A 27767-nucleotide genomic window follows, 5' to 3' on the forward strand; every position below is an offset into this window, starting at 1 on the left:
TAAAATCAAAGGAAGTTTTATTGTCATCATCAAAGCATTGCGGAGTGCATTCCACACGTCGGTGTGGTCAATGGGGAAAAGCCCATGTGTTGTTTTTTATAAAAAAAAAATCTCTGGATTGTACCCAATGCCTAGTAACTGCATAAGTGTTGACCATTTCCCAAGCCATGCAACATGTTCAAATGAAGGGAGTGGGAGTGGCAATAATAAATAGAATTGTATAGTTTTCCTACCATGACTTCTACTAGGATAAGTTATTCTCTGATATATATATTAAAGGAATATTTCTTTTAAGAACAAGACCCTTGCTGTGATCCGTCGGTATAGCCAGTCTCAAAACATTTGCCATTTCAGTGTAACGAATCATGAGAATGTGATGATATATGCCACTACGCCCTTCAGGCTGCCTTTTGGTAACTACCTGTGTTTTCAAAAGGAAACATTACAAAATATCCAAAGCAACACAGCACATACTGGGGACTCCTGTGGGGTGGGGGTAACCCTAGTAAAACCTTTTGTCCTTCATTCAAACACAACAGGCATGTACTCTACTTTACAAAGATATACAGAGTGCAAGTCAAACATGCCAACAGCAGTTCACACGCAGTACAGTTTTGGAAGCTTCTTATGTCTTGTGCAAAAGTCCACCGTTCATACAGTTTAGAATAGAAATGTCCTTTGCAAGAGGTCTCAACTGGTCTACAACATTATTTACATGAACAATCAGAGTCTTTAAAGACGACTGGGTTTTTGCCCTTGCTGCTCAAATCCCTGAGAATATGTATCTACCAGCTTTTTTTTTTTAAAGGGAGTCAGATGACAGAAATGAACCAGGACATATCATGCTGCAGCAGCTAATTGCAATTCACTGTTGCTCATGTGACACAAGTCAGTGACACATGTTAACCACTTAGCTGTCACTTGAAGCGTGCTTGTAGTTCAGCTGAAAGGGACACCTCATTATTCTTTTAAACCTCAAAACACTCCAGCTATCCTCTAAAATGCTCACACTTAGAAGAGTTAAGAGAACCAGCCATTTTGTCCGCTAGGCAGACGGCTGTGTTTATTTGCAGTGTCTATATACAAAATGGCTTCCATACCGTCAACTGCTAGGCAACATCATTTGACAAACAAAATAGGCATTCTAGAGGCCCAACACTATAAAAAAGAACACTACTTTTCAGAATATCTCTCTTTGTATGTTTGTTGGAAGGGAGGAACTGACCATTTGAGGAAGACCACCTGCTCAAGGGGGCAGGTGAAGATAAGGCGATGTTCTGAGGAAACAATGACAAAATGGAAACAAGCAAAATAAAATGCTGTTGGCACAAGTGCCTACTATAAAATGATGGGCAGCTGTTGGCGTAAGCAGATGCAGACTGGGTGCCACTTAATGCCAAAAACAAACAAACAAACAAGTTAATCTTGACCCACAGGGGAAGGGTTTTGTGCCTAGCTTTCAACTTGAAATTTACCACTTGTCAAGCTACTGGAAGTGGTGAGAATGGTGGGTATAAGAGAGGCAATGAGAGCAGAGTACATGGGGAACACATCACATGATCATCTCTGCACAGGTCCTCTTAATCTACCTAATTCAGTTTGGTCACGTGAACCGGACTCTATAAACAAATAGCGAAAGATCCTCCATCTTGGAGTTTCACTTGGGAATGATGAAGAGATTAACTGGAAACATGCCCTCTGCTGCAGCTCAAATGTTATGACGTATCTAAAACAACAGCCAATGCACAAAGTGAATTTAGAGGATTAGGGAATCTTTCCTTGAAATTATTGCATTGTTGCAGAGGGGATTTAGGTACGATGATGGCACAAGTGAGAAATTCCCTCACCCAGAATGTCAACAACAACATTTATAAAGTGCCTCAAAGATCTAGGTGCTGTGCATTCAAACAGAGAAATGGAAAGTTGGGTTCCTCTGCCCCAAATATGGCCTCATTGAAATTTCTTAAGTTGTAATGAGAATAAACCATTTTATCAACAAATATTCAAGACAACAGACATCTAAATAAATGATGGGAAATGATACATTGTGAGCACAAGAAGTTCAAAATAAAAATAGGGCTATTGGCTGAACGTTTCTCTATTGCAGCCTTTCTTAACTTTGGATCCCCAGATGTTATTAAACTACAGCTCCCATCATTCCTGACCTGCTGGCCATGTTGGCTAGGAATGATGGGAGTTGTAGTCCAACAACATCTGAGGACCCAAGGTGTAGAAAGTCTGCTCTGTTGAATCACACATTTATGACCCTGCTCGCCACCTTGGGTATTTATCAGAAAGTAAGCGTATAAATGCAGTAAGTGAATAAACAGATGATTATATGCTCCACGTGGATGAAAAGTTGCAGATGAAATATGACTGTTTGGAATAATCCTGTTGACTTCTGTGCCAGTGACTAAAAGCAGGGATGTATTAATGGTAGCATTTTTGCCCAACAGTACAATTTCCCTTAATTTTCCAGATTCCAGATTATTTGCAATTTTATAGCCCAAGCAGATCTTGTGGTGTCTAAATTCAAGTACCCAATTTTGTGCTTCAATTCATTTAAAGCTTTCTTTTAAACTGCTGACTCAGTGATCGCCTATTTCAATCCTAAAGGCAACAGAGGTCCATAGGTATGTTTCAATTATAATGTGGATTTATTTTTATTTTTTTAAAAAAGACTTGTTCTACGGGAATAGCATTGTGGAAGATGTTTGAGGGTACTGGAACTGGTTCCTTCATGATTTTGCAGCCTAATTTCTCCTTAGTCTATCCATACTAGTTTTTACCTAAAGACATTGAGGGTGTATTCAGATGACTGGAAGCTCTAAGACTGGTACTCTAAGGTACCATGAGGTACCAATTGAACAAGTGCTACCTGTAACTTTGTGAGATTGTCACTGCAGCCTCCAAATATGTATTTTAGGCTCAGCATTATCACTTCTTCTGAATATCTTTGAAATCAGGGGACATGACATGACTGGTCACACAAATCTCTTTCCCGTACGGTTACAGACCACACAATAAGCTTTCAGGCCAGTTATCTGTTGGCTCCTGACAGCCAGAGTAATCATCTCCTTCAGAACAATTCACCCCAAGGCCTCCATGATCCGCCACATGAGACCAATGACCCCAAAGGATTTCAAGAAAACAAAGGTTCCATTTTGCATGTGGGGAGAATGCAACACACAGGGAGGAAGAAGAATGAGACAGAAGAACTAGGGGAATGTGAAGAACCAACAGAAGGGACAAACAGAGAAACTGTAGTGGCAGTTTTCTGGGAGGGGAACATTGAGCCAAAGACTGGTTTTGGCAATATATTGATATGTAGCCCTTAACTCTGGGGGACACGACACACTACTTGTTCCTGCCCAGGTATCATGTAACATTTTGAATTCCCTTGTCTGTAAGAACTCAGAAGTAATTCCAGTAACACTACTAGTGCCTATATAAATACACATTTCATATACCAGCTTTCATATACCAGAGGTGAATTTTATATATAATCGTAAGGAAAGCTGTTCACCCTGAACTCTGATTAGACAAACCTAGTAATTTTTTTAAAAAAAACACATCAGCAGTGGAAACGCTCATGTATTCTAAAATTACATCTGGACCTAAAACAAAAAAAGGCTTCCAATTACTTTGAAGAAGACAGTTGTTTATGGATTGATTCACCATTCCACAGATTCTGCTCCAAATCCAGCCTTTTTGCAATCCAGAGTTGAGAATGATTCAAATACAGACACGGAATGCTTCTGATTTGGTTTCAAATAGGCCTCTAAAGCACAGGCTGCAAAAGCTGCAATCCTAACTCGCAAAGAGTTCTACCGATTCCAAAAGCAAGTGAACCCGGAAGTTAGAAAGCATCTGCAACCAGGGGGTGCTGGAGCAAAGTGGTGCATTCTTCCATTCCCTCCACCTTCTGTTGGAGCAGAGACAGGCAGTGTGCAAGATACATGATCGTTGTGGCATGAGGAATTTCCCAGTGCTTCTGGCTTAGCACGAGAACATCAGCTTGGAAGCAATGGAAGCACGTTGACAGCCTTAAGAGGTCAGCAGTCCTCTGTCACCATGGTATGTGAGCATGGGGCAGATTCTTCGTTTCAACTGATGTGGAAGGATGCAGCCAATTGCTTCAACATGATGAAAGCGGGTGGTTACTTGTGACCTGGTAACACCCTGGGTTCTGGGTATGATTTAACCTGCAAGGAAGACTTGCACTAAAATGGAAGCGTGGCTTTGCAAATCCTGGCTACGTTTTACAGCCACGAGACTGAACGCTACTATTGCTTTTGTTGATTCGACCTGCGGTCGTTTCGCCGGTAAGGAAAAGCTCTGAACTATTCAGCCCAACAGTACCAAACGCCACAGCTACGGCTCTTGGAACCACCGCTATGTATGGCCTGCCACACAGCAAACACGGTGAGATCCAGCTGTCATCAGGACAGTCACAATCTCGCCTGAATGTATAGCACCTTTGCGTTTAAACATGAGCAAGCATTCAAATAGTAATAGTAATAAAAGTGTATAAAAAAGGAAGCTTCGAGTCCCTTCCCAAGCATGGAAAAACACAAAGAAACAGAATAGCTTTCTGGGGATAAAAAGCTATGTTAGCGGACACAATCCCTGAATTTGCGAGGCACCGCGTGGGGCTGGCAATCACACCACTTCGTCCGACTCCAGCCCGTGTTCGTCATACAGTGCGTCCAAGATGCAGAGCTGGTTCTCCATGGCCGGTAGGTAGATGTCGAGGTCCCTTTGCATTCCGTTGTAAAAAGCTTCTTCCTGGTTCTCGCACTCTTCGAGAGAGAGCGCAGCCACAAAGTCTGCGTAAGTCGGAGATGCCCTTAGCGCGAGCTGCAAGGAACAGAAGCGAAGGAGATCCACATGGTGTCTTGTGATTTTAACTATTGTGCACAAAGACTGGGAAGGGTGCGGCGGGAGATAAGCAAACTCTTAGGTGGGCGTGACTCTTTGAAAGGCAGCAAAGAGTCCTGCAAAATAATGAAGACCTAACAAATGTGTATGGTGGAACAAGAGACTATGGATTCCTCCAGACAGGTGTTTTATTGCGGTTGCATTCTGCAACAAAATAAGTACCTCGGAAGTCGAACGCCCTGCAAGTCGAACGTTTTGGTTCCCCAACGCCGCAAACCAGTTTGCGAACATTCTTTGGAACCCAAACGTCTGATGGTGTTTCCACGGCTTCCGATTGGCTGCAGGAGTTTCCTGCAGCCAATCAGAAGCCGCGACTTGGTTCCGGAACGTTCTGGAAGTCAAACAGGTGGATTCCGTTCGACTTCTGAGGTACGACTGTAGAGCATTGGTGGTGAATTTATTCCGCTTTATTAGTTGGTTCTGTGACACTTCCCCAGTGCTACCATGCTACTGCTGTCGGGAGGGGTTCTAGTTCAACAAAAGCAGAACAAAAATAAAGCTGAATATTTGTGGTATATTATTATTAGTAGTAGTAGTAGTATTAGTATTTGTACTCCGCCCATCTGAGTGGGTTGCCCTAGCTACTCTGGGCGGCTTCCAACGGAATATAAAAACATAATAAAATATCAAACATTAAAAACTTCCCTATACAGGGCAGCCTTCAGATGTCTTCTAAAAGTTGCATAGTTACTTATCTCCTTGGCATCTGGTGGGAGGGCGTTCCACAGGGCAGGTGCCACTACCGAGAAGGCCCTCTGCCTGGTTCACTTCTCACAGTAAGGGAACTATCAGAAGGTCCCCAGAGCTGGACCTCAGTGTCTGGGCTAAATTACAGGGGTGGAGACTCTCCTTCAGGTATACAAGGCCAAGGCCATTTACGGCTTTAAAAGTCAACACCAACACTTCGAAAAGTTGCAGGATACACCAATATGCAGCTTCACTACAAACAGTACCAAAAGTGGGCTTGCATATGACAGCTCCTATGGGTGCAAGTCTTCATAAATGCGCAGTAAAAAGCATGTCTGGAGGGAGCCCTAGCCTACCCCACAGGGCTGTTGTGAGGATAAATGGGAAGTGGGAGAACCATGCCTTGAGCTTTTTGGAGGAAAGGTGGGATATAAATGTAGCAATATATAAATGTTCTGTGCTACTACTTCCAAATCCCCACGTACCCCTGATTCTGCTCAAGAGTCAACCCACAAGTAAGTATGTTGCATTCTTATACTGAAAAAGACTAACAGCAGCACACGCCAAAATCCCAATTTTTATCCAAATCCCAAAACAACACAACCACAACTGGCTTGCGCAGAGTCCCAGCATCATTTCTCACATCAAACAGCAGAGGGGGCTGCCAACTTAGACCCATTTACTCAGGAGGAAGTCACAATGAATTCAATAGGGCTTATTCCTGTGTAGGCATGGATAAAGAAGAGAGGGAAGGAAGAAAAGAATTCTGTCCTCCATTCCCTGAAAAATACCATATTTTTGCTCTATAAGACGTACCAGATCATAAGACGCACCTAGTTTTTGGAGGAGGAAAACAAGAAAAAAAATATTCTGAATCTCAGAAGCCAGAACAGCAAGAGGGATCGCTGCGCAGCGAAAGCAGCGATCCCTCTTGCTGTTCTGGATTCTGGGATAGCTGCACAGCCTGCATTCCTTCCATAAGACGCACACACATTTCCCCTTACTTTTTAGGAGGGAAAAAGTGAGTCTTATAGAGCAAACAATACGGTATATGCTGGTTAAAGCGTGGTGTCAAGGATGCAGGTTCGATCCCTGTATGGGACAGTTGCATATTCCTGCATTGCAGGGGGCTGGACTAGATGATCCTCAGGGTCCCTTCCAAATATAATTCTATGATTCTGTCATTGAGTAGCCAGCCTCCTGCCCATAAAACAACTTTATTCTTGGTAAGCTTCTGAAATACCAGAGGTAAGTCAATGGCAATACTGCTGACAGCAGGGGAGGGGGGCCTGTGACTACAACTCCCATCATCTCTGACCAATGGCAAGGGCTGATTGGAGTTGGAGTCCAAGCCTCTGCTGGCTTACAGTGTCTGTGTGAACTAGCTAGCAGTCAGATGTAAAGATCAGAAAACCAGTTCATTGCAATACATGAATATATCCAGAGCGCGTGTATACGATCTGTAAAATAACTGAGTTTAAAGAAATCTACTCTTACGATCACCGTTAACTAAAAAAAGCTCACTCACCGCAAAAACTCCTCGGACAACCCAGCCGTGGTATTGTCGTAACGTTTTGCCGTAAGCATTATCTGTAATTTGACAGAAAGGGGGGTGGGGGTAAACATTTTGTAAGATGCTGCGCAGCGGATAAGTTTTTGAGGCCGTCTCAGGGGCTTGGAACAAACGTTCCTTCTTAAAGCAAACATGTTTAATTTCCAAGTATGATTTTCATTATAAACATCGCTCTCGCTGAGTACATGTGATGATGTGAGTGAATTAAGCCAGTTTCCCCTCTGCCACCCTCGAAAATGTGGAGTTCCATAGTTTTCCGCAAAATATTCTGCACTTACTCAGTGCTGTTTGAATATTCTTCTCTCCATTCTTTAGCTCTTTCAAAAACTCCTTCAGAAATTTTAAACCCCTGTTTGGAATGAGGGAACGAAGTTAGAGCACATACTGTCGCTTGAAATTGTTACTTTAAAATACAGTTTTTTATAGAAAATATGAAAAGTGGGATATTGGGTAGGGGGGAACCCCATTCTGGTTGCCAATGTTAACAGTGTTGCTCAAAAGGCAGTGACCAGAAAGGGTTTATTAAACATTTATTTTTTAAAAATATCTTTAATGGATAATCTTTAATGGATATTGTGCCTAATAAAGAAAATAAAAGAGAAGCTGCCACTGCAAAGGTTATAAAGTACGCTGAGCCTCAAACGGCTGTTCAGGTGAATCACACCTTCTCCAGCCACAGCAGCTATGTCACACCCACAGGTGTGGATAAAGGACAGTGGTACTCGGAAGTCAAACAGAATCCGTTCCGGAGGTCCGTTCAACTTCCAAAATGTTCAGAAACCAAGGCGCGGCTTCCAATTGGCTGCAGGAAGCTCCTGCAGCCAATTGGAAGCCACGGAAGTTGCGTCAGACGTTTGGGTTCCAAAGAACGTTCACAAAGCAGAACAGTCACTTCTGGGTTTGCGGCGTTCGGGAACCAAAATGTCTGAGTCACGAGGCGTACAGGATCCAAGGTATGACTGTGCAGCAGAATGCAGATACTGAAAAAATGTAGCATCCGCAATAGTGTGAAAAGTCAGTTGCAATTCTGGTTTGTGTGTGTGTGTGTGTGTGTGTGTGTTAATATTTTATTGGAATAATTTCAATATAAAGAAATAAATTGATACACAGAAAAAGGGGGGGGAGAAAAAAGAACAAGAATGTGCAAATACATACATACACACACACGTACAATGTAGTATGCACCCATACATTCTTATATAAATTGACATTATGTTACTATCCTAATACATTTGTTGTTGTTGTTTAGTCGTTTAGTCGTGTCCGACTCTTCGTGACCCTAATACATATGTAGATATTAATAGCCTGCTACATCCTGTATAAACTCATTCCAAATGTTGTCATATTTATCCAAACAAAGTCTACGTCTGAAAGCTGTGAGTGTGGTTATACTGTCAATCCACTGGTTAAAGGGTATCCTATCTTTATTCTTCCAATTCCTCAGTATCAGTCTCTTGGCCACCATTAGGGCTTCTTGGCCTTTGGGCTAAGATCAAGCGCAGTTGCAAATTCTGTTTGTAGTTTACAGGAAAACCCACCTACCCCTCTGTCTGTGAGCAGCCTCAATATGCTTGAAAGCAGGTTGAGAGAACCTCTGAACAATTGGTGTAAGTTCTATTTATGTCTAACACCTGTACTGAGCCCTTTTCAGTTCACCGAGGGTGGAGAATTCACTAGCCAGACGAAGGAAAGGGAGTCCACAGGAGGTAGGCCCCAGACCATGTTTACTGTCACCAGTGATCATTAAATGTGCCCTTTGCATACTTCTAGAATCCAAATTAAAAAGCAATAACTGGGTTATATCTAGTGTTAGTCGTAGAGATGCACTACGAAAACCAACAAACTTAAGTCTGTTGCTTTCAATTGGTATGACTTAGCTGGATATTTGGTTTTGGCCCAAAATGGATCTTGGTTAGCAGTGCAACCAGCCTCACCCATGTCCCAAAAATTAGACAACCTACCTTTTCAGCCAGAGGAGGGCCTGCGTGGCAGAGTTTCTAAGTGCTGCCTCTTCAGAGCTCAGTTCGTGTAGGACAATTTTCTGAAGAGTGGTGAACTCCTCTTTGTTGGTTATGTATTTCTGATTTATTTTCTAGACGGGAGAGAGAACCAGATCACATACTTTGGCGTTTGGTATTTCTGGCAGGCCCATACCCAGAAATTATATAGTGAGGGGCGTCTGACAGGGAAGGAACAGAAGACACTTGCCAGGTAAAGGTAAAGGTAAAGGGACCCCTGACCATTAGGTCCAGTCGTGGCCGACTCTGGGGTTGCGGCGCTCATCTCGCTTTATTGGCCGAGGGAGCCGGCGTACAGCTTCTGGGTCATGTGGCCAGCATGACTAAGCCGCTTCTGGCAAACCAGAGCAGCGCACAGAAACGCCGTTTACCTTCCCGCCGGGGCGGTACCTATTTATCTACTTGCACTTTGCCGTGCTTTCGAACTGCTAGGTTGGCAGGAGCTGGGACCCAGCAACGGGAGCTCACTCCGTCGCGAGGATTTGAACCACCGACCTTCTGATCGGCAAGTCCTAGGCTCTGTGGTTTAACCCACAGCGCCACCCGCGTCCCAGGTAGGGTGGAGCAAATTCCCGCACTGCATCTCAATTAGGAACCACATAGCTTGGTCCAATTAAATGGTTTCTTGGGGAAAGTAACATCTGGAAAAGAGCCACACGGTCCACCCTAACAATGTGGCTCTTGGATTCAAATACTCAGCTGCAAGGCATCTCGCCATGGCAAATGGCAGAGGATAAGCAAGGCCTCATGGAAGAATGTCTCTGGACTCATGGTCAAGTAAATAAATAAAAATACTTAACTAAAAGTAGAAATGATCAGAATATCTGAAATGTTTTGAGAGATTTTTCTGAGCACTTGGGGCCAGAAGAAAGTAACTGAAAACAACTGTTGTTGAGACATTTCGTTCCAAATCTGCTTGGCAGAACCAGACAGAGGATGACGACAGGAGGTGCCCAGTCCCTCCCCCAACATAAATCCTGGTTGAGCCCATGTCTGGAGAAGCACATAAAGAACCATGCACAGAGTGACTTCCCTTCCCTTTTCTGAACAGCACCTGCAAGATTATTTCAGCATCTTTTTTTCATTTTTAAAATACTTATCATTAAGAACTGAATGTTAAGCTGAAGCCATTACCTTGATGTTCCCTTCAAAATCCATTTTAACGGGAGCAAAGACTGTGGGCCCAAGTTTGTCTAGGAGAAAGAAGATGAGTTTTCAAGACCTCAAAGGTCAGCTTTAGCTTCCACCTACTCAAGCTGGATAACAGGCAACAGGGCAGAAAGGATTGAGCACCTCTGATTTTTCTTGAAAGCATTCAAAGGCATGAAAGAAGCTGAAGGAGGAGCTGGGTTAAGAACACAAGAATATCTGCACCCCTATAAAGCAGGGCTTCCCCTCCATTTTGTAACCAAAAGGAGTTCTTGTCTAGGATGATGATTTGGGTAACTCAATGACTTTTCACTGGATCAAAGGCAAGCACAAAGTCCCAGACAGCTTAAAAGGCAAGCCATCGGGTACATTCACTGTAAAATAAGAGGTTTGTGCTGGTTATATTTATAAGATTTGTTGTTGTTGTTTTTTTGTTCTTACATCCTACTTTCTTCCATCATAACACTCAAGGTGGTAAGCATGCGGTTTATTCTCTCTTTTGGGGCAAGGATGCCCAAACAACACACTGCTCTGTTCACATAACACAATGGTTCCATTTCAACACTTCACTTATCATGTGAACAAGACTAGTCTCTTCCTGGGTTCACGCATTCCACCACCCACTGTCTTCATCCAACATAGCTGGGTGTAGTTCTTTGGAGGTTTTTTGTTTTTTTTGTTAGCCACAGCTTGTTGTGTTGCCCAAATCCAGTAAACTGTGGTTAATATTAACTACGGTTTCTGAAGCTAACTAACCTCAATTAAGATTAACTGCATTTTAGGGGGTCTGAATGATATGGCAAGCTCTGGTTATCAAAAGCAAAAGCTTATGAACTTATTGCTGCTGACCATGAGGGAGGAGAAGAGGGGTTGGAGGAAGAGAGGTGAAAGGAAGAGCACACAAGCTTGGTAAAAATAGGCTAGATTCATTGATGTCTCACTAAGCCACACTCTATCATTATGTTCTTAATGGAATCACTAAGGCTTCAATAGCAAACCAGAGATATTCACTGTGCAACATATGCCACGGAGGAAACAAGCAATCACATACCCAAGACTGGAACTATTTCATTACAAGATTGTAGGAATTCTTCTGTGGGTATACCTCCATCCTCAAAAAGCTTGATATCACTAAACCTTTGGGGAAGAACACAAAGAGCACATTAAGAATTCCAAGGTCACACTGCAGTCAGAGGCAATGGGCTAATTCCACTTTAATCCTATTTCAAAGCCATTTATGTTATTCGTCTTCACAACTGGGATAACGCTGAAATGATACAACTGGAGAAACCCACAGAGTGGGAAAGTGCTTTTCAGGTGGACCAAGAATCTGATTACATGCATTTTATAAAAGAGATCAACATAATGTTAATAATATCCATGTCCAGAAATGTATGCACTTGCATGCTCCCGTGTCACCTAGATATTCATATTTGTCTGCAACCGATAAAACTGATTTGTTGCTGTGTGACAGACATCCAAATATTACTGTAGACAATACGAATCTAGAAGGACCACTGGTCAGACTCAGTAGATAGCAGCTTCCCATGTCTCCAAAGCCTGCCCTTGCCTTCTGTACAGAAAACTGAGGATGTAGCGCAAATTCACCCCCTTAATGGACCATTCCTTAAGGTTCTCCATGCAATTTCTGTCCAGGTGGCCATAGCTGTCAACTTACAGATTTGAAAATAAGGGACCAGCAGCCTCGAAAATAAGGGATCAGCAACCAAAATAAGTGATTTTCCTAGCACAGGTATGTTCAACTTCTGAGCCCCTCTGAGCCAAAGGCAGAAAGCCCAGCCAGCAGCCAAACAAAGCCTCAAGCGGTGGTTCCCACAGCACAGCAACCCAGCAAAGGGGATGCAGCAAGGAAAACCACCGTCACCTCTCCGCTGGGAAGCGCTGAGCAAAGGCAAGTCCCAGCAGGGAGGGAGGGAGAGGAGCTGCTTCCTTTGAAACCCGAGAAATTTAAGGGACATCATCAATAAGGGACAGCAGCGGGACACAGCGCTGGGATAAGGGACTTTCCCACCAAATAAGGGACGGTTGACAGCTATGCAGGTGGTGCATTACCTAATGCTCATAGCGCTGAAAAAAGTAGGTAAAGCTTTGTCTGATTTCTCTTCCAATTGCAATGCTGTTGATCTTTTTGCCGATTCCACTACAGGCTTTAAAGATTTGTCGTCTTGATTGTCCTCTTTTGGCAGCAGCTTGTCCTCTCCTTCATCATTGCCACCACCTTGGATTTAAAGGGAGAGACATCTTCAGAAAACTAAACTTGGTGACCTGGCTCTGAATGTAAACAAAAGGGGGGGGGGAGACTGTGGTGGATTTTATATCTTCTGTATCGTTAAATGTCCTGTTTTGCAGGCATGCTTCCTCGCTCATCTGTGCAGCTTCTCATCTGTACAAAATCTGAACGGGAAAACTTTTGAGATGGATGTAGCTTGCCGAAATCTGTCTCTGGATTTATGCATAGCCAGTGTGGTGTAGTGGTTAGAGTTTCAAGACTCAGAACAGGGAGACTTGGGTTCAAATCCCCCACTCAGTCTTGGGCCAGTCAGTATCTCTTGGCAGAACCTTACTTTATCTGTGAGGTAACTTTGCTTCATGAGAATAAAAGGGGAGCGGGAGAGAGTTGTTTATACTGCCCTGAGATTCTCAGAAGGGCAGGACAAACATGAAATAATACAGACTTCAGAATGACTGCCATCAGTGGCTTTCTCAATTTCTTTTTCCCCAAGAGTATACAGAAGTTTCAAATTACACACTTGTTGCATTAAATCACAATAATAATTGATATGCTCCATTTAGACGGACGGAACACTGGTTAAAAACCCAAAAAGTGGACGAGTCAACACCATTGATTCTGAATAATAACCACTGATGAATTTACCTGCCAAATCATCCTTGATCGTGTTTGTGCAGTCCATCTTGCCAGTTTTCAGGGGGTCAGGGGTCAGTTTATCAATCAGGGATCGCTCATGAAGGTTGGTGTTTGCATACAGAGATCCGTTTTCACAGTTTTTTAATTCCATCTTCCTGGGAGGAACAAAAGAAAAGAACCTTGTTTGTTCAATAAAGTTTGTTGTTGTTTTAAACAGAATTATCTGATTACAGTTTTTGAACAATATAATTTCTCCGAACTATCCAGAATGGGGTTGCCGCTTACCTCAGTGGGTTTCGCTCAGAAGTGCGGAAGGCAGGACACAGCGGAGATGGCCTTGTGCCACTTCATGCCAGTCACAATTCCCAGAATACTTTGGGAGTGATGTAACGCAATGTGGCTTCACTCCCAAGGCATCCCAGGATTGGGGCAGGAAGTCACAAAATCGGTTTACTTTTTAAAAGGAGCTCAGTAGCCTCTAATATGTATTTTTAGTGTACATATTCAGGTTTTTTAAAAAATATATACCGTATTTTTCGCTCTATAAGACACACTTTTCCCCTCCTAAAAAGTAAGGGGAAATGTGTGTGCGTCTTATGGAGCGAATGCAGGCGGGAGGCTCTGCTCAGCGCTCCCTTTAAAGAGCCCCGTGGAGCGTGTGTGCGGCTCTTGGGGGCTTTTCCCCGAGGAGGGAGAAGGGCAGCCACACACACACTCTGCGCGCTCTTTAAAGGGAGCGTGGTTCTTGGGGGAGCCTTAGCCGTGCACAGCCTCTCCCGGGCAGGGGATTCAGAATATATTTTTTCCTGTTTTCCTCTTCCAAAAACTAGGTGCTTCTTATGGTCTGGTGCGTCTTACAGAGCGAAGAATACGGTAACCCAAGACTAGTAAAATAAGAGAACACAACTTAAAATGGTTCAGAAGCACTGCCTTAACAATATAAATAAACTGACATCCATCAGTTTCTTGGAATTGATATGCATCCTATTTCAGGTGGTGAGACCTAGAGGATGGGCTCCTTCGGAACCACTTAAAGAATGTATATTATATATTGAACACACATACACACTCACACCCCCTCACACACTCACAGCTTTTATGCTTCTTCTCTTTGTTATTTCTAACAGTGATGCATAATTGGCTTCATCCCAAAGAGTCAGACTCTGAGAATTTCTACAACTGAATGAAGAAAAAAGTGCACTGTACCTTTCTGATATATCGCGGCTAAATAAGACGGAAGGTATTAGCTGTGGGGAGGAAAGAAAAAGAAAACTGTTTATGCTGGTATCATTAAACCTCAGAAACTTACTTTCCTTCAGAGCGCCACTGTGGCACCCCTCACATCTGGCCAGCAGACTCATTGCTCCTTAGCAGGAGGGGAACACGTAGTGGGAAGGATGTTGGTACTGTGTGAGCATACCAGCAGAAGTGCCAGTTTGACTCCACAGGTGCATCCGTACAGTGCCAATGTCCCTCACCCCTCCTCCTCACAGGCAGCAGCAGCTATTCTGATGGCTAGGTTTGCGGCACTGCCACTTCCCACTGGCTGCTTCAGCTTTCCTTAGCTACATCCAAAGAATATGGAAGGATTCAACACACAAACCTATGCATGTAGGGCCGGCTCTACCATTAGGCAGGTGAAGCAATCATCTGATGTGGAAAATGCTGAATGGCATTCCTGCCTCATCCCCCTCTCCTCCAAGTCCCCTAAGCTAGGTTGCCCTGAACCCCCTAAAGTAGCTGCTGCCCTCAAGTGTGAAGAGGCTTCACATTGCCATTCTATACATGGAATGGGAAGGGCACCATCTTGTCCTTTTGCCTCAGGCAGCAAAATGTTTTGGACCGACCCTCTATATAGCAGTATGCTGCTCTTCATGGTCTCAGGGGTCAGTTTTCCTTTTTTCTTGTTTAATCATTGTCCTTCTTATTACCGAATGAGTCTTACTAGGCACTTCACCAATGACTATACTGCAAAATGTCTTCGACCCTCAGCTTGATTTATTGTATAGTCAAACCTCGGTTCCCAAATGGCTCCGGTTTTTGAATGTTTTTCAGAAGCCGAATGTCCGATGCAGCTTCTGCCTGAGTGCAGGAAGCTCCTGCAACCAATCAGAAGCCGCGCCTCGGATGCCGAACATTTCGGAAGCCGAATGGGCTTCTGGAACGGATTATGTTCAACAACCGAGGTTTGACTGTACACTTTAACTTGTAAAGTTCCAAAATTGGGTACAACTCAAACAGGCAAACTGGCACAGCAGCCTCCTAGTTAAAACATGCGTTCCGAAGTTGCTAAATAAATGCAGTGCTGAACAATAGCGCAACCAAGGGAAGGGTGGATTGCCACTTTAGAATCAGAGGTTGCGCTTAAGCTTACCTTGTTCGGTTTGGAAACGCTGGGGGATTCAGACGGGAGCAGCTCCGAAGAGAAGGCTGCATTTGCAATGTGCATACAATCTTCAAGGGTCTTCAGAAAGGTGGTGCAGGTGGATTTCAACAGCGCTCCCATATCAATTCCATTCTGCAAAATGGGAAGATGACTTTACCTTCCAAGAACTACCTGGCTTCTAGGCTATCGAGCCTGCCCCAAACCAGGGTCCTAACGTTTGCTTTTTCCAGCACAGGTTGACACACCAGCACAAACAACTTATTTATTTAGTTAAAATTCCAGGGTGTGTGTTTGTGTGTTCACAAGGACATAAAAACACAACAATAAATCAACAGTATAAAAGGCACAGATAGAAGAAGTAGAGCAACACTCTAAGGCAATGCTAACAGAATTTTTAAAACAAATTCTGGGCGAATAGAAAGGTTTTTTTGCTGCACAGTAATATTAGTGGCAGGTTAGACCTCCTAGAGGAGTGAGTTAGGTAACATCTCCCCCCTTTTGTTGACATCTGCCTCACTACTGATTGGGGAGGCACTGGCAAGAGCATCTCAACAGATGATACAGTGATATGGGGGTCTCTTTCTCCCCAACACTTCAGACTCGGGTGTCCAGGGCATGCCATTCTTAATTAACAACCATAATAACACCCTGTTCTACTAAATGTTGATCTTTTCCAGTCTGCATCTGAACTGGAATTGTTTTAAAGATGTTTTGAAGATCCTCTTTGGAAGGGTGAGAGATAAATTTAATGAGTAAAAATAAACGCACCCGGAGCGGCATGTGGCAGAACCATACAAGTTGTACTGATATGTACATAAAAAACACCCTCAATAAACAATTTCTAAATAATGAAAAGCATACAATACAACCAACCCCCAACAGCAGCAGGCAAAGGCCAGCATCTTCAGACCGGCCAAAAGCTGAGGGGGTCTTGGGATGTGGCGTTAAGTGCTGCTCCACCTGTAACATATTACTGATGCTACAGCGAAGGGATTGCTGCTATGGATGTGAAGTTCTCTCGCACCTTGGACATGGTCAGGTTTTATTTGATATCACATTACCTGAGCTGCTGAAACACCAGACAGGCCGACTTCCTTCGTTTTAGCCACTTGCTCAACAAGGAGGTCACAATACAGCCGGAGTTCTGCCATTTTTGTTTTCAAAGTGTCCGTGTTTTCTGTAAACTCTGAATTAATAGCAGTAACACAGGTAAGTCAAAGAGATGTGATCAGAAACAACTTTATAAAGCTTCTAAATTGCTAAATCAGGCATAGGCAAACTTGGTCCTCCAGATGTTTTGGGACTACAACTCCCATCATCCCTGACCACTGGTCCTGTTAGCTAGGGGTGATGGGAGTTGTAGTCCCAAAACATCTGGAGGGCCGAATATGCCTGAACTACATACTTTTCAATGCTGCAAATAAATACCCATTATCACAATTCCACCCCCCTAATAGGTGGGTTATTTGGAGGGAGTACAAAATTTAATCAACAAACGGATAAAATTAGCAATTCTTTCTTTCTGTGCCCATGTAATGCTGAATCAAAATAATGTGTTGGAACTAAACAGAGCCTCAAAGGCTGTGGTGTGGAAGGTCCCACAAAACACAAGACAAACTGTTCTAAATATTTACTGACAGGAAAATAAAACTGGAAACACAAAGCAAGCAATGTTGCTTTCTGGGATGCTGGGAAGTAAGGTGGGGATAGAAGTCTCAGCTAAGAACGGCTTGCCTTTTTCTTTCTGTGTCCGGACATCCGTCAAGCAGGCCTTGGCAGTTCCTAGAGCGATCAGCCACTTTTGCCTCTCCGCCGCATTTCTGGCTTTCAGATAGAAGTACTGTTCTCCCGGGATGATCAAATCTACCCGCGTATTGTCTGCAGAATGAACTAAGATCAACAGAATTAGACTTGTTTCAGCTTACTAAGCCAACATCATGGAAGAGCTCTGTGCCCATGAACGCTGCCAATTCCCTCTTCCGTTCTCAGCGTGTTGTAACTGAAGATTTCCTAGGTCAATCAACCACGGTTTCCCGTTATGTCCAACAGGTCAAACTATGGTAATGAGGATGGGGGCGGGGGAGACAGGATCTGAAACCAACTTCAAACCACGGTTTCAGGTGCTGGCTCGTTCTCTTCAAGGTAACCACGGTTTCCTGAATCATTTGGTTAGTTAAGCAAGGAAGTATTCCGTTGTAGTGTGTCAAGGAAAGATAGGGTGGCACAAATGGTGTGTGTGTGTTAAGCCTCAAGCATATCTTGGCTTGATAAACCAAGGTTTGTTACTTACAGTCAAATGAGGCTGTGTGTAGATGTCTGAATGGAATTGACATGTTCTAGTTCACAATGGAAGTCCCACTGCAGATTCATGTCTCTTAGTTACCTTGAATTTCACATACTGCCATCTGGATGCTCCCCTTACAGCCTTTCCAAGCATCTTCCCGTGAATCGTAGTAGGATAACACACCTCCTGCGAGAATGAACCATCGAGGCTGCCAGCCTGGGAAGAAACATGTTTTTTCAATCACAGCCAGAAGGAATATACATGTATCTAGTTGGCATTTGCAAAACTGTTGGTTGAATCCATCTGTCTTGAGAGAGAATGGGCTGCAGCCTTCAGGGTTGAAGTCAAACCACCGGGGAATCACAGTGCCTGCTGCAGCTACAGAGATTGGCAACGCGTAACTGCTACGTCCTGCGTTGTTTCATCTCCCTGGGGTCCAAGTCTGGACAGTGTGTTTGGAGGTCCTGGGCTGCCCAGAGAACAAGACTCCCCTTCTCAGCCTTGTTGATGTGGTCCAAAGGAAAGCAGAACTTTGGGGAATTATAGGGACAGAACTGCAGGGACGCAGGTGGCGCTGTGGGTAAAACCTCAGTGCCTAGGACTTGCCGATCGTATGGTTGGCGGTTCGAATCCCCGCGGCGGGGTGAGTTCCCGTCGTTCGGTCCCAGCTCCTGCCCACCTAGCAGTTCGAAAGCACCCCTAAGTGCAAGTAGATAAATAGGGACCGCTTTATAGCGGGAAGGTAAATGGCATTTCCGTGTGCTGCGCTGGTGCTGGCTCGCCAGCTGCAGCTTCGTCACGCTGGCCATGTGACTCGGAAGTGCCTTCGGACGGCGCCGGCTCCCGGCCTTTAGAGCGAGATGAGCACGCAACCCTAGAGTCGGACACGACTGGCCCATACGGGCAGGGGTACCTTTACCTTTTTTTAGGGACAGAACTACCTAAACTGTATAGAAACTTATTCATGTATGCTACTACAGCAGCAAGAATGTTACTCGCCCAAAAATGGAAAGAAGCAGAAGTCCCAGCAAAGGAAAAATGGGTACAAAATATGCAGAAATGGTGAAACTTACCAGAAGAATAAGAAATCAAGATAACAAACTTTTATAAAAGTTTGTTATCTTGATTTCTTATTCTTGGAATGGTTTATTGGATGGAAATGGTTTCTTGAATATTTACAGATAAATTGTAAACAGATAAGAACAGTGGCAGGATTATTGTAATAACCTGCAGTTTTATAAGAGTATATACTTAAAGTAGATGAATAAATGAGCAAATTAAGTTAATTTGGATATGCAGAAGGTATTAAAAATAAATTTAAGGAACTGCAGAAAGAGGGGGAAGGAAGTCAAGTTTTGAAATGTTAAAATGATTGTAAAATTAGTGAAATGTATAAACCTGAAAAGCATAAATATTTTTTTTTATAAAACCAAAACCAAAGGAAAGCAGAACAATGCATTTGGCACCAGCTTGGCTGCAGGAGTTGACAGAAGGAGGAGGACAATACACCATCCAACCGTCTTAGGGACTCCAATCTGGATTTGTGTAGGGTTTACTCCTTAGCCTTTTCTCTTCTCAAACATGTCCCACATGGCAACAGGTATAGATTTTCCTTGGGGTTTACTACCAAAACCTTTCTAATGAATGAATATGTAGCCACAAGGCAGAGAAGGTTTAGCATCAGAGTTTTCTTTCTCCCAGATGGGTTACCTTCCCAGGCTGACAAGCCCCACAAAACAGCGAGTCTGTATACTTTTGTTAAAACCCGAACTTGTGGCAGAATTAACTGTGTTGCCCTGGTTTGCATGTAACACTAAGCCAACCTATATACAGAATTTGGGTTTTTTTAACAGCAAACACTTTTTTTTTTTTACAAAAAAAAGAGACACATCGCGTAAGTGCACACCTGACTGCTGAGAAGCGAACGGCGCAATCCTAACCATGTCCCCTTAGGAGTAAAGCATACTGAATTCAATGGGCTTACTCGCAGGGAAAGGGGGTTAGGAGATTGCAGCCCATGTCTTAGCTCAGTTCTTCTTGCAAAGTCTGTTCCAGAATGGCTCCTATGCTCTGCTCCCCTTCTCTGGCTTCTGCACGGCAACAAGACAGCCAAAATGAAGCAGCTCCAGAACAAACCAAGGCCCACACCTGCTGGAATAATGGAGGGAGACCATTGCCGGCCATCACGGCCATGCTTTGGAAGAACTTCGCCTTCACTGCACAGAAAGAGGTGGGTCATTCCTGGGCAAAACTGGCTTGTTTCACACAAGCACCAGCTGTTTGCAGCATCTGGCGAAATGTCAGGCACGCAAACTAATTTAATCCTGAACTGCAGCCAGGCACAGATCTGCCAATACGTCCATTAAAGCCAAGGACTTGCAAGAGTACAGGCAAACAAGTCAACCTTCCCCAGAGCTACTTGCCCTGGTGCTATTGGAAAAACACCTCTGCTTTCTATTACCAAATCTAATATACAAAGCCCCTACTGCAGTTCCAGTGGGGGGGGGGGGGAGGTCTTGCCAGGAAGACTTCAGTTCCTCAATCTGTGTCCTGAGACATGAACGGGAAAGGCAACAACATGGATAAGATAAACACCACACACAGGAAATAGATGGGATACAAAACTCCTCTTGCAGAATTTTTTTTTATTAAATGTGTTAATACAAATGGAAGTCAAAAACTCTGTAGCTGTTGATAAAGAATTAAGATCAAGACTGAATGTAATTGGATCAATTAAGACTCAGAAGCAGGATGAAATAATATCATTTCACCTTGAAATCCAGCATGCGGGAGGCCACATAAAATGTATAAGTGGCTTTATAATTTGTATGTGTGTGTTTATATGAATCTGAATTGTAATTTGAGATTGATAAAATGTGGTTTATATTGGAAAAAAATAAGTAATCCAATATAAATATGCACGGAAACTCAGGTAACAGATAATGAAACGGTGTGTTCAGTAGCAGCTAATTGATTTAGACCTCTCCGTGGCATAAAAATGACCGTGTAAGTAATACATAGCACTTCAGTCAACGTAATACTTTAATTCACGGTTGGGAGTCTGATCACAAATAATCTTAACTATGCTCTTCTGTCGTGCTGCAGCGGCAGAACAGCTCCTCTTGCACATGACCAATTTACAGTATTCTGTAACAAACTGTAAAATGTGTTTTAACCACTGTGCATAGGAGCTCCCGTTCCAGTCCACATTTGCGCAGTCATGGGAACTTGCTGTGTTGTGAGAACCAGGCCACTGAAAGCTGTATACAGATGTGGAGTGATCATTATATGGTACTTTTGAGAGTGCAAGTATTTGAACTTGCATCTACCGCAAAGCTTGGTTGCGTAAGTAAGTCACACCCTTCTAATTTAATATTATCAGATAATTCCAATACAGTATAGATGCAGATTAATTTCTGGAGTTAGTACATGGAAACTTGCTTCGAACTGGGTTAATCCCAAAGCCATATTATGCTATTACGTCACGTTTAATCTGAGCTAGCTCTCCAGCAAAGGCCACCAAGTTGCATACATTCCTAAATGATTTCACAAATGGGGATTTAAAAGGAAAAGTGTTGAGTAAAATTACTTAGGGTTAAAAATCCAGCTCAGAAACAGGCCCTAGCTATTGTCTTATAAGCCCTGTTCAAGATCAAATAATATGTTGAAATCTCCATAATTTGTATTAACAAAATGTACCCCTTTTATTGACATAAATTTTAAGAACCCTACTGCAGGGAAGCTTTCAGTGTTAATCAAAATTCTGGCAATGATTGGGTTCTATCTTTAGTGTAGTAAGAAATCTAGGAGTAATCCTAAAATGACAAGCTGGTTAGTTTAACACAGGCATAGGCAAACTCAGCCCTCCAGACATTTTGGGACTATAATTCCCATCATCCCTAGCTAACAGGACCAGTGGTCAGGGGTGATGGGAATTGTAGTCCCAAAACATCTGGAGGGCCGAGTTTGCCTATACCTGGTTTAATATCTGGTACTGGTGAAACTGATGGAAAGCATTGTTAAAGATAAAATGACCCAAGCTTATAGAAGAACAACTCTTACTGATATAGAGGCAGCGTGGCTTCTGGAAGGGTAACTGTCTCACAAACCTATTAGTGCAGGATGGAAGACTGTGCAGGATGGAAGACTGAAGAAACCCCAGCTAAAGAATCATGGCAAGAAAAATTGATGGATTATGCAGAACTGGCAAAACTGACATACAAGCTACGGGACAAGGATAACTGTGACTTTAAAGATGAATGGGAACCCTTTACAAAGTATTTGAAGACACAACAAAGCGAACTGGACTCCTTGGCTGGTTTTGAATAAACATTCACAAACTTTTTATTGATAATAATCAGCTAAATAGTTTGAGGATCTATACAACTGTGTAACATGCAGAAAACAGCATTTTTAGAGAAATCAAAGACTGGAACTGAGGGAAGTCGGGGGTGGGGGTGGGTGGGTTCTGTGGAGGGAGGGAGGAAAAATGGGGGGGAGAAATAAGGATGATATGTTTCTGGATAATATGCTTTGTTTTAATTTTGAATAAAAAGTTATTTTTTAAAAAAACACCTATTAGCGCCACTTGCAATGATCAGCATGCATACAGGGAGAGAACAATGTTCTTGTTGAGGTTGTGTATGCAGAAATTGGGACATGTGCTTTTCAATTTGTTCATAAATGATTTAGGGCTGAGCAGTGAGTCAGCCAAATTGTTCAGGGTTGTCCAAACCAAAAGAGACCGTGAAGAACTCCAAAAGAATATCGCCAAACTTAACAAAGGGGCAGTAAATTAGCAAACGCAGTTCGATATACACTGGGACAAAACATCCTAATTTCACACATATACTCATGGGGTCTAAGCTGATGGGGACTGACCAGGAACTTGCCAAAAAGTAGAAAAAGCTCCATGAAAATGTTGACCTCGTGTGTGGCAGCTGTGAAAAATATGAATTCCATTCTAGGAATCATGAGGAAAGGAACTGAAAACAAAACTGCCAATATAAGAAATCTATGGTGTGACCACACTGGGAATACTTTGTACAGTTCTGACGGCCTCAGCTCAAAAATAATATTGGAATACCAGAAAAAAGTTCAGAAATGGGCCACCAAACTGATCAACGGGCTGGAGCAGCAACTCTGTGAAGAAAGGTGACAACATCTGGGGCTTCTTAGCTTAGAAAAAAGGTGTGTAAGAGGAAATACGGTAGAGATGCATCATAGTATCAAGAAAGCAGATAGAAAAATGGGGTTTTCCCTCTTGCATGACACCAGAACATGGAGACATCAGGTGCAGAAGAATGTTGGAAAAGGACTTTTGCACTCAACCAATAGTTAAATAAGGGAATCATCTTCAACAAGAGCTACTGATGGCCACCAACTTGGATGGCTTCAAAAGAAGATTAAATCAATTCATGGAGGATTAAGCTATCAGTAGCTACTAGTTACCACGGCTATCCTCTGCCTGCACAGATCAGAGGCAATACACATCAGAATATGGCTGGGTGATATCTGGTTTTCAACATTGTGATATATCACCAGCCAAACATCATGATATATTGATATATCGCAATGTCTGGGATGGAGGTACGTAGAGGCATTGGCATCACGGTTTTTCTCACATTGTGATTTTTGCACAGCACACACACATAATGATCTGCAAAATATCACCAGGTCAAAAATTACGAAACAATTATCACGATATGGACTTCAAACTGGTTTGGGACAAAATATCGCCCAGTCCTAACACACATCATGATTCGCGATACATTCCCAAGTCAAAATTTATGAAATCGGTATCACAACATGGAATTCAATCTGGTTTGGGATGATACATGTCGCCCAGCCCTACTTCTGAATTCTGGTTGTTGGCAGTTATCGGTTGGGAAAGTACTCGGATCCTGCTTTCAGGCTTCCCATACGTATCTCGTTGGCCACTACGAGAACAGGATGCTAGATTAGATAGGCAATCGGCCTGATCCAGTAGGTTTATGTTCAGTTTTTGTTTTGTTTTATTGCACTGATTTTTTAAAAAATCAAAAACATAATCTATATGGAGCCTCACCATAAGATCAGGTAGGTTTTTTTTTTTTTTAAAAAAAAAAGGCGTAGCCACAAACACCAACAGAGAATATGACTCACAGTGTAAAACTGGAAGAAACGACACGTGGTATGAGGTGATATGTGGCATAGTTCAGCCCTATCTCTCCACCCATTAACTACAAACATAAGAACCTGATTGTCAATGTTTATTTCGAAGCACATCTCACCAAAACTACTATGGACCAACTCCTACAAAATCTACCGCAAAGATTGCAGCCTAAATGGGCTTTGATCCTCTTAATACTTAAACTCAACTTATTTGTGGACATTTCTTTGGCACAGCCCTGTGTATGTTTACTTGAGAAGGAGTCCTACTGAATTCTGCAGAGTTTACTTCTGGGGAAAACATGGATAGAATCGGGCAGTTGCTCTGAACCTCCTCCCAAAAGAAGCTTGTTGCCATGCTGGACAGCATAACTGAATTCAATTAACAGAACAGGGCAGTTTTGTTCTGGAAAGCAAATTCATACATCTCATGGCTACCGAAGAATGATAAATGTGCTAAAAGCCCAGGAACAGGAGAGGAAGACTTGGGAAGCACGTCAGCGACGGAGGAAGTCGCTTTTGTGATCTGTTGCCTGCCCACGCCCTAGTTCTTGATCTCTGTACAAATTTCCTTGTCCTATCACTGAACTCCTACCGCCCTTGTACAACGCCAAGTCATCAGATATCGATGAGATGCTAAATCCTGCAGCAAGATTCTGAACTCATTAAGCTAAAGCATGCCGTTTCACACTCTCGAGTCAAGCATCTGGATTCTAGTTTGTGAAAAGGGATCAATATATTTTCCCAACATTGAGGACGACCTATTTCTTTTAAATATACCTTTTGTAAACCAAAATGTCATTCTGTGCTTACGCAACACTTTGTTCTGATTCAGCCTTGTAGTTTTGCTGCTCTACAACGAAGGGTGACAGAAACTGTTACACTTTCTGATTTCTTTCACGGTGAGCTCCGGCCAATAATTCCATGCACCTGGCCATGCAAATATTTGTAGGGCAGAGGACGCAATTCTTGTAAATATTTGAAAGTGTGGCACTTCTCTGACATTATTTAGGTTTTAAGAGTGGGCAGAAGGGATTGAAGATGCTGAAATCTGCTAAGCATGCCTGGTGGGTTTCGTTTTATTATTATTTATGCATTATGTGTTTTGTTTAGTTACAGATTTTGTTCTGTAAACAGGAAACAGTTTGAAATTTGAATCTTCCTCAGGTAAAAAGCTGCAATCCTATAATACTTTCTTTGCAACCCTATAATACTTTCCCTTTACACCCAGTAAGATTTACTTCTGAGTAGACATGCATAACATTGTGCTGCTAAGTGGCTGAAGCATTTATTTTTTTTAAAGTCTAGTTACCACTATTTGAGTTAGGCCTATTTAGTCCCAATGAAATCTTCTGGACAAAAGCTAATCGGCAGGTAAAAGGCCAGGTAACACTCTCTGTGAGTGAGCTGACAGAGTTCATCAGTCAAGTTGCTGTGTGATACTTACTTAATCCTTAGGCACAGCTGCCTTTTCTATATGTCTTTTCTATATGACTCATCCAGCGGTGAGGAATCTCTGGCTCATATGCCTAATTCGGTCCACAAAGCCATTTTCTCTTAGCTATGCCCACTGGTCCTTCACTTGGCATCATATATGGGGTTTGCAGGAACTGCCAATCAGTTGACCTTAGGTGCCTACACATCACTGAACCTCTGCCCATGTGGTTTGGAATAATTCAGGGAAAGGAAATGGTGACATTAAGGTGTTGTCAGGTGACTGGCAGGTGGATGGCCCTATCCACCTGTCAAAATGGTGTGCAGGGGATGGTGAAGGTAAGGATCCTGCTCACTGGTTGGAAATGGTTTCCCACCCCTGAGTTGGTTTAAATCAAATTATTATTATTATTATTATTACTTATTGAATTTATATACCATCCTACACCTGGCGGTCTCACCCAGATTTGTATTACAACTTGATCTTCCAAAAGATAACTTCTCAAACAGAAGATATGCTTCGCAACACTTTGAGCACCACAGTCAGGGCACAGGCACACTGTTAAGACACACACATATATTGGGCAGGAAACTCAGACGTCAGTCAATTGACGAAGGCAACAACAACAGCCCACTGAACACAGACATGAAAGAAACAAGACAAACATCAACTACATATACATATATGTGTATCATATTTATCACTCTGTTATCAATAAATTCCTCTAACTTTCTGTTCTTACCCTCCAAAATGCATAGAGGAGCTACGCTGGTGCCAGGTGTAGATTTGCAGAAACACACGATGCTGCACCCATCCCAAGTCAGACTTATTCATCCATCTAGTCCCCGGCTGCCTTCTTCCTGAGAAGCGGCATTCGTTGTCCCGAGCAAAGTTCTCTTCCCCATCACCTTGGCAGCTCAGACCATGTCTAACCGGAGGTGTAGCCAGAGACAGAGACTACTGCTCTTCTCATGCGCGCTGCTGCCCTTTAACCTGCAGCCGCTCCCTGCTTGATGGGGTTTTTTTGCGGGGGGGGGGGCCAAGGAAGCAGATCCTACACTTGCTGCGCCTCTGAAACTCTTTAGGGATGACACAAGAGTCGCAAGGCACCTTAAAGATGTATGCGGTACCTTCGTGGTTGAGCCTGCCTATTGCGGCGCTTAGGACCAGGGGTGTCAACTTGAATAAAATATGGGGGGGGGGCACAGATAAGAAGACTTGATCACATGACACGGCACATGGGAACCATTTGAATGACAATGCCCATCAACTTTTTTTATGAGATCCAGTGCCGAGGGCCTTCTGGCGGTTCCCTCATTGCGAGAAGTGAGGTTACAGGGAACCAGACAGAGGGCCTTCTCAGTGGTGGCGCCCACCCTGTGGAAGGCCCTCCTTTCAGATGTGAAGGAAATAAGCAGCTATCTTCTCTTTAAAAGACATCTGAAGGCAGCCCTGTTTAGAGAAGTTTTTAATATTTAATGCTGTATTGTCTTTAACATTTGATTGGAAGCTGCCCAGAGTGGCTGGGGAAACTCAGCCAGATGGGCGGGGTATAAATAATAAATTATTATTATTATTATTATTAGGGCAGCCCCCTCAAATATTTTATTGAGTAGGGGGTGAAGGGACCCTAAGAGTTGGCTCCTATGCCTGAGACCCACCGGGAGAGTCAGAATGGGGCGCCTGCGATGCTGCCCCCTTCCCTTCCCTTGGCACACAAAGGCACGCGCTGTCTGCCTCTCCCTCCCAGCCTGGCGAGGGGAGCAGAGGGCAGGACCGGGCTACTCACCGCTCAGATAGTTGGTCCACTTGTACAGCACCCCCTCCATGGTGACAAGGCCCCCCCCATCCAGATCTGCCTGGGACAGGGGAAACCTCTCCCCCTGGCCTTCCCGCCCCCCCAGAAACTTTTAAGCGCTCAGCCCCACGGCTGAAGCACTGGCACCCAGGGCCATTCCGAGGCTGGCAGAAGCCCGGCCTGCCTCCCTGCCTTTCTCCCGCACCCGCCCACCCGATCCTCCCCTGGCCCTGCCCTGCCAACCAACTACGGGGCACTACGCCGGTAGCGTAGACGTCGCACCCGCAGGACTCGCTCCTTCTCCTTCTTCTTCCTTAAGGAGAGGCGTAAACGCGTTTCGGAATACGGGCTGCCCACGTGATCGCGGGGAATGGGCGTGGCCAAGAATGCCTGGGAAAGCGGCGAGCCAATGAGGCCGCCGCTCTCGCCGCCGCGCCAGCCAATGGCTGCGGCGCAGAA

The 27767-nt window shown here is 43.6% G+C and overlaps 1 protein-coding gene across 3 annotated transcripts; it reads right to left on the reverse strand.

Moving 5' to 3' along the window:
* PLEKHA8 (pleckstrin homology domain containing A8) lies at positions 1-27580 on the reverse strand. 3 transcript variants are annotated; one of them, XR_014540322.1, is made up of 14 exons: positions 27300-27504; positions 18025-18141; positions 17376-17531; positions 16703-16827; positions 15630-15773; positions 14462-14502; positions 13265-13410; positions 12442-12607; positions 11420-11505; positions 10354-10412; positions 9163-9293; positions 7480-7550; positions 6675-7218; positions 1-6461 (listed from the first exon to the last, which is right to left on the reverse strand). XR_014540322.1 is itself a non-coding variant. In XM_083578694.1 (14 exons), exons 1-14 carry the CDS (start codon positions 27337-27339, stop codon positions 4663-4665), a joined length of 1542 nt encoding a protein of 513 aa, XP_083434820.1. In that variant the 5' UTR covers positions 27340-27580; the 3' UTR covers positions 1-4662. The 3 variants fall into 3 exon arrangements, 2 of the variants coding, with proteins under 2 accessions (XP_083434820.1, XP_083434821.1); XM_083578694.1 differs by having other exon boundaries at positions 1-4860; positions 7157-7218; positions 27300-27580; XM_083578695.1 differs by lacking the exon at positions 27300-27504 and adding an exon at positions 24856-24923 and having other exon boundaries at positions 1-4860; positions 7157-7218.
* Positions 27581-27767: the final 187 nt, after the last annotated feature.

The sequence above is a fragment of the Podarcis filfolensis genome (assembly GCF_964270895.1).
Source record: "Podarcis filfolensis genome assembly, chromosome: 12".
Lineage (NCBI taxonomy): Eukaryota > Metazoa > Chordata > Lepidosauria > Squamata > Lacertidae > Podarcis > Podarcis filfolensis.

What these genes read in the sequence shown, in the direction of transcription:
- PLEKHA8 (XM_083578694.1), bottom strand. Translation starts at nt 27,339, where the DNA reads ATGGAGGGGGTGCTGTACAAGTGGACCAACTATCTGAGCG. An exon ending in ATTTTGAAGGGAACATCAAG is followed by an intron (nt 9,294 to 10,353) that starts GTAATGGCTTCA and finishes TCTCCCGTCTAG; the next exon opens with AAAATAAATCAGAAATACAT. An exon ending in TTGTCCGAGGAGTTTTTGCG is followed by an intron (nt 4,861 to 7,156) that starts GTGAGTGAGCTT and finishes TGTTCCTTGCAG; the next exon opens with CTCGCGCTAAGGGCATCTCC.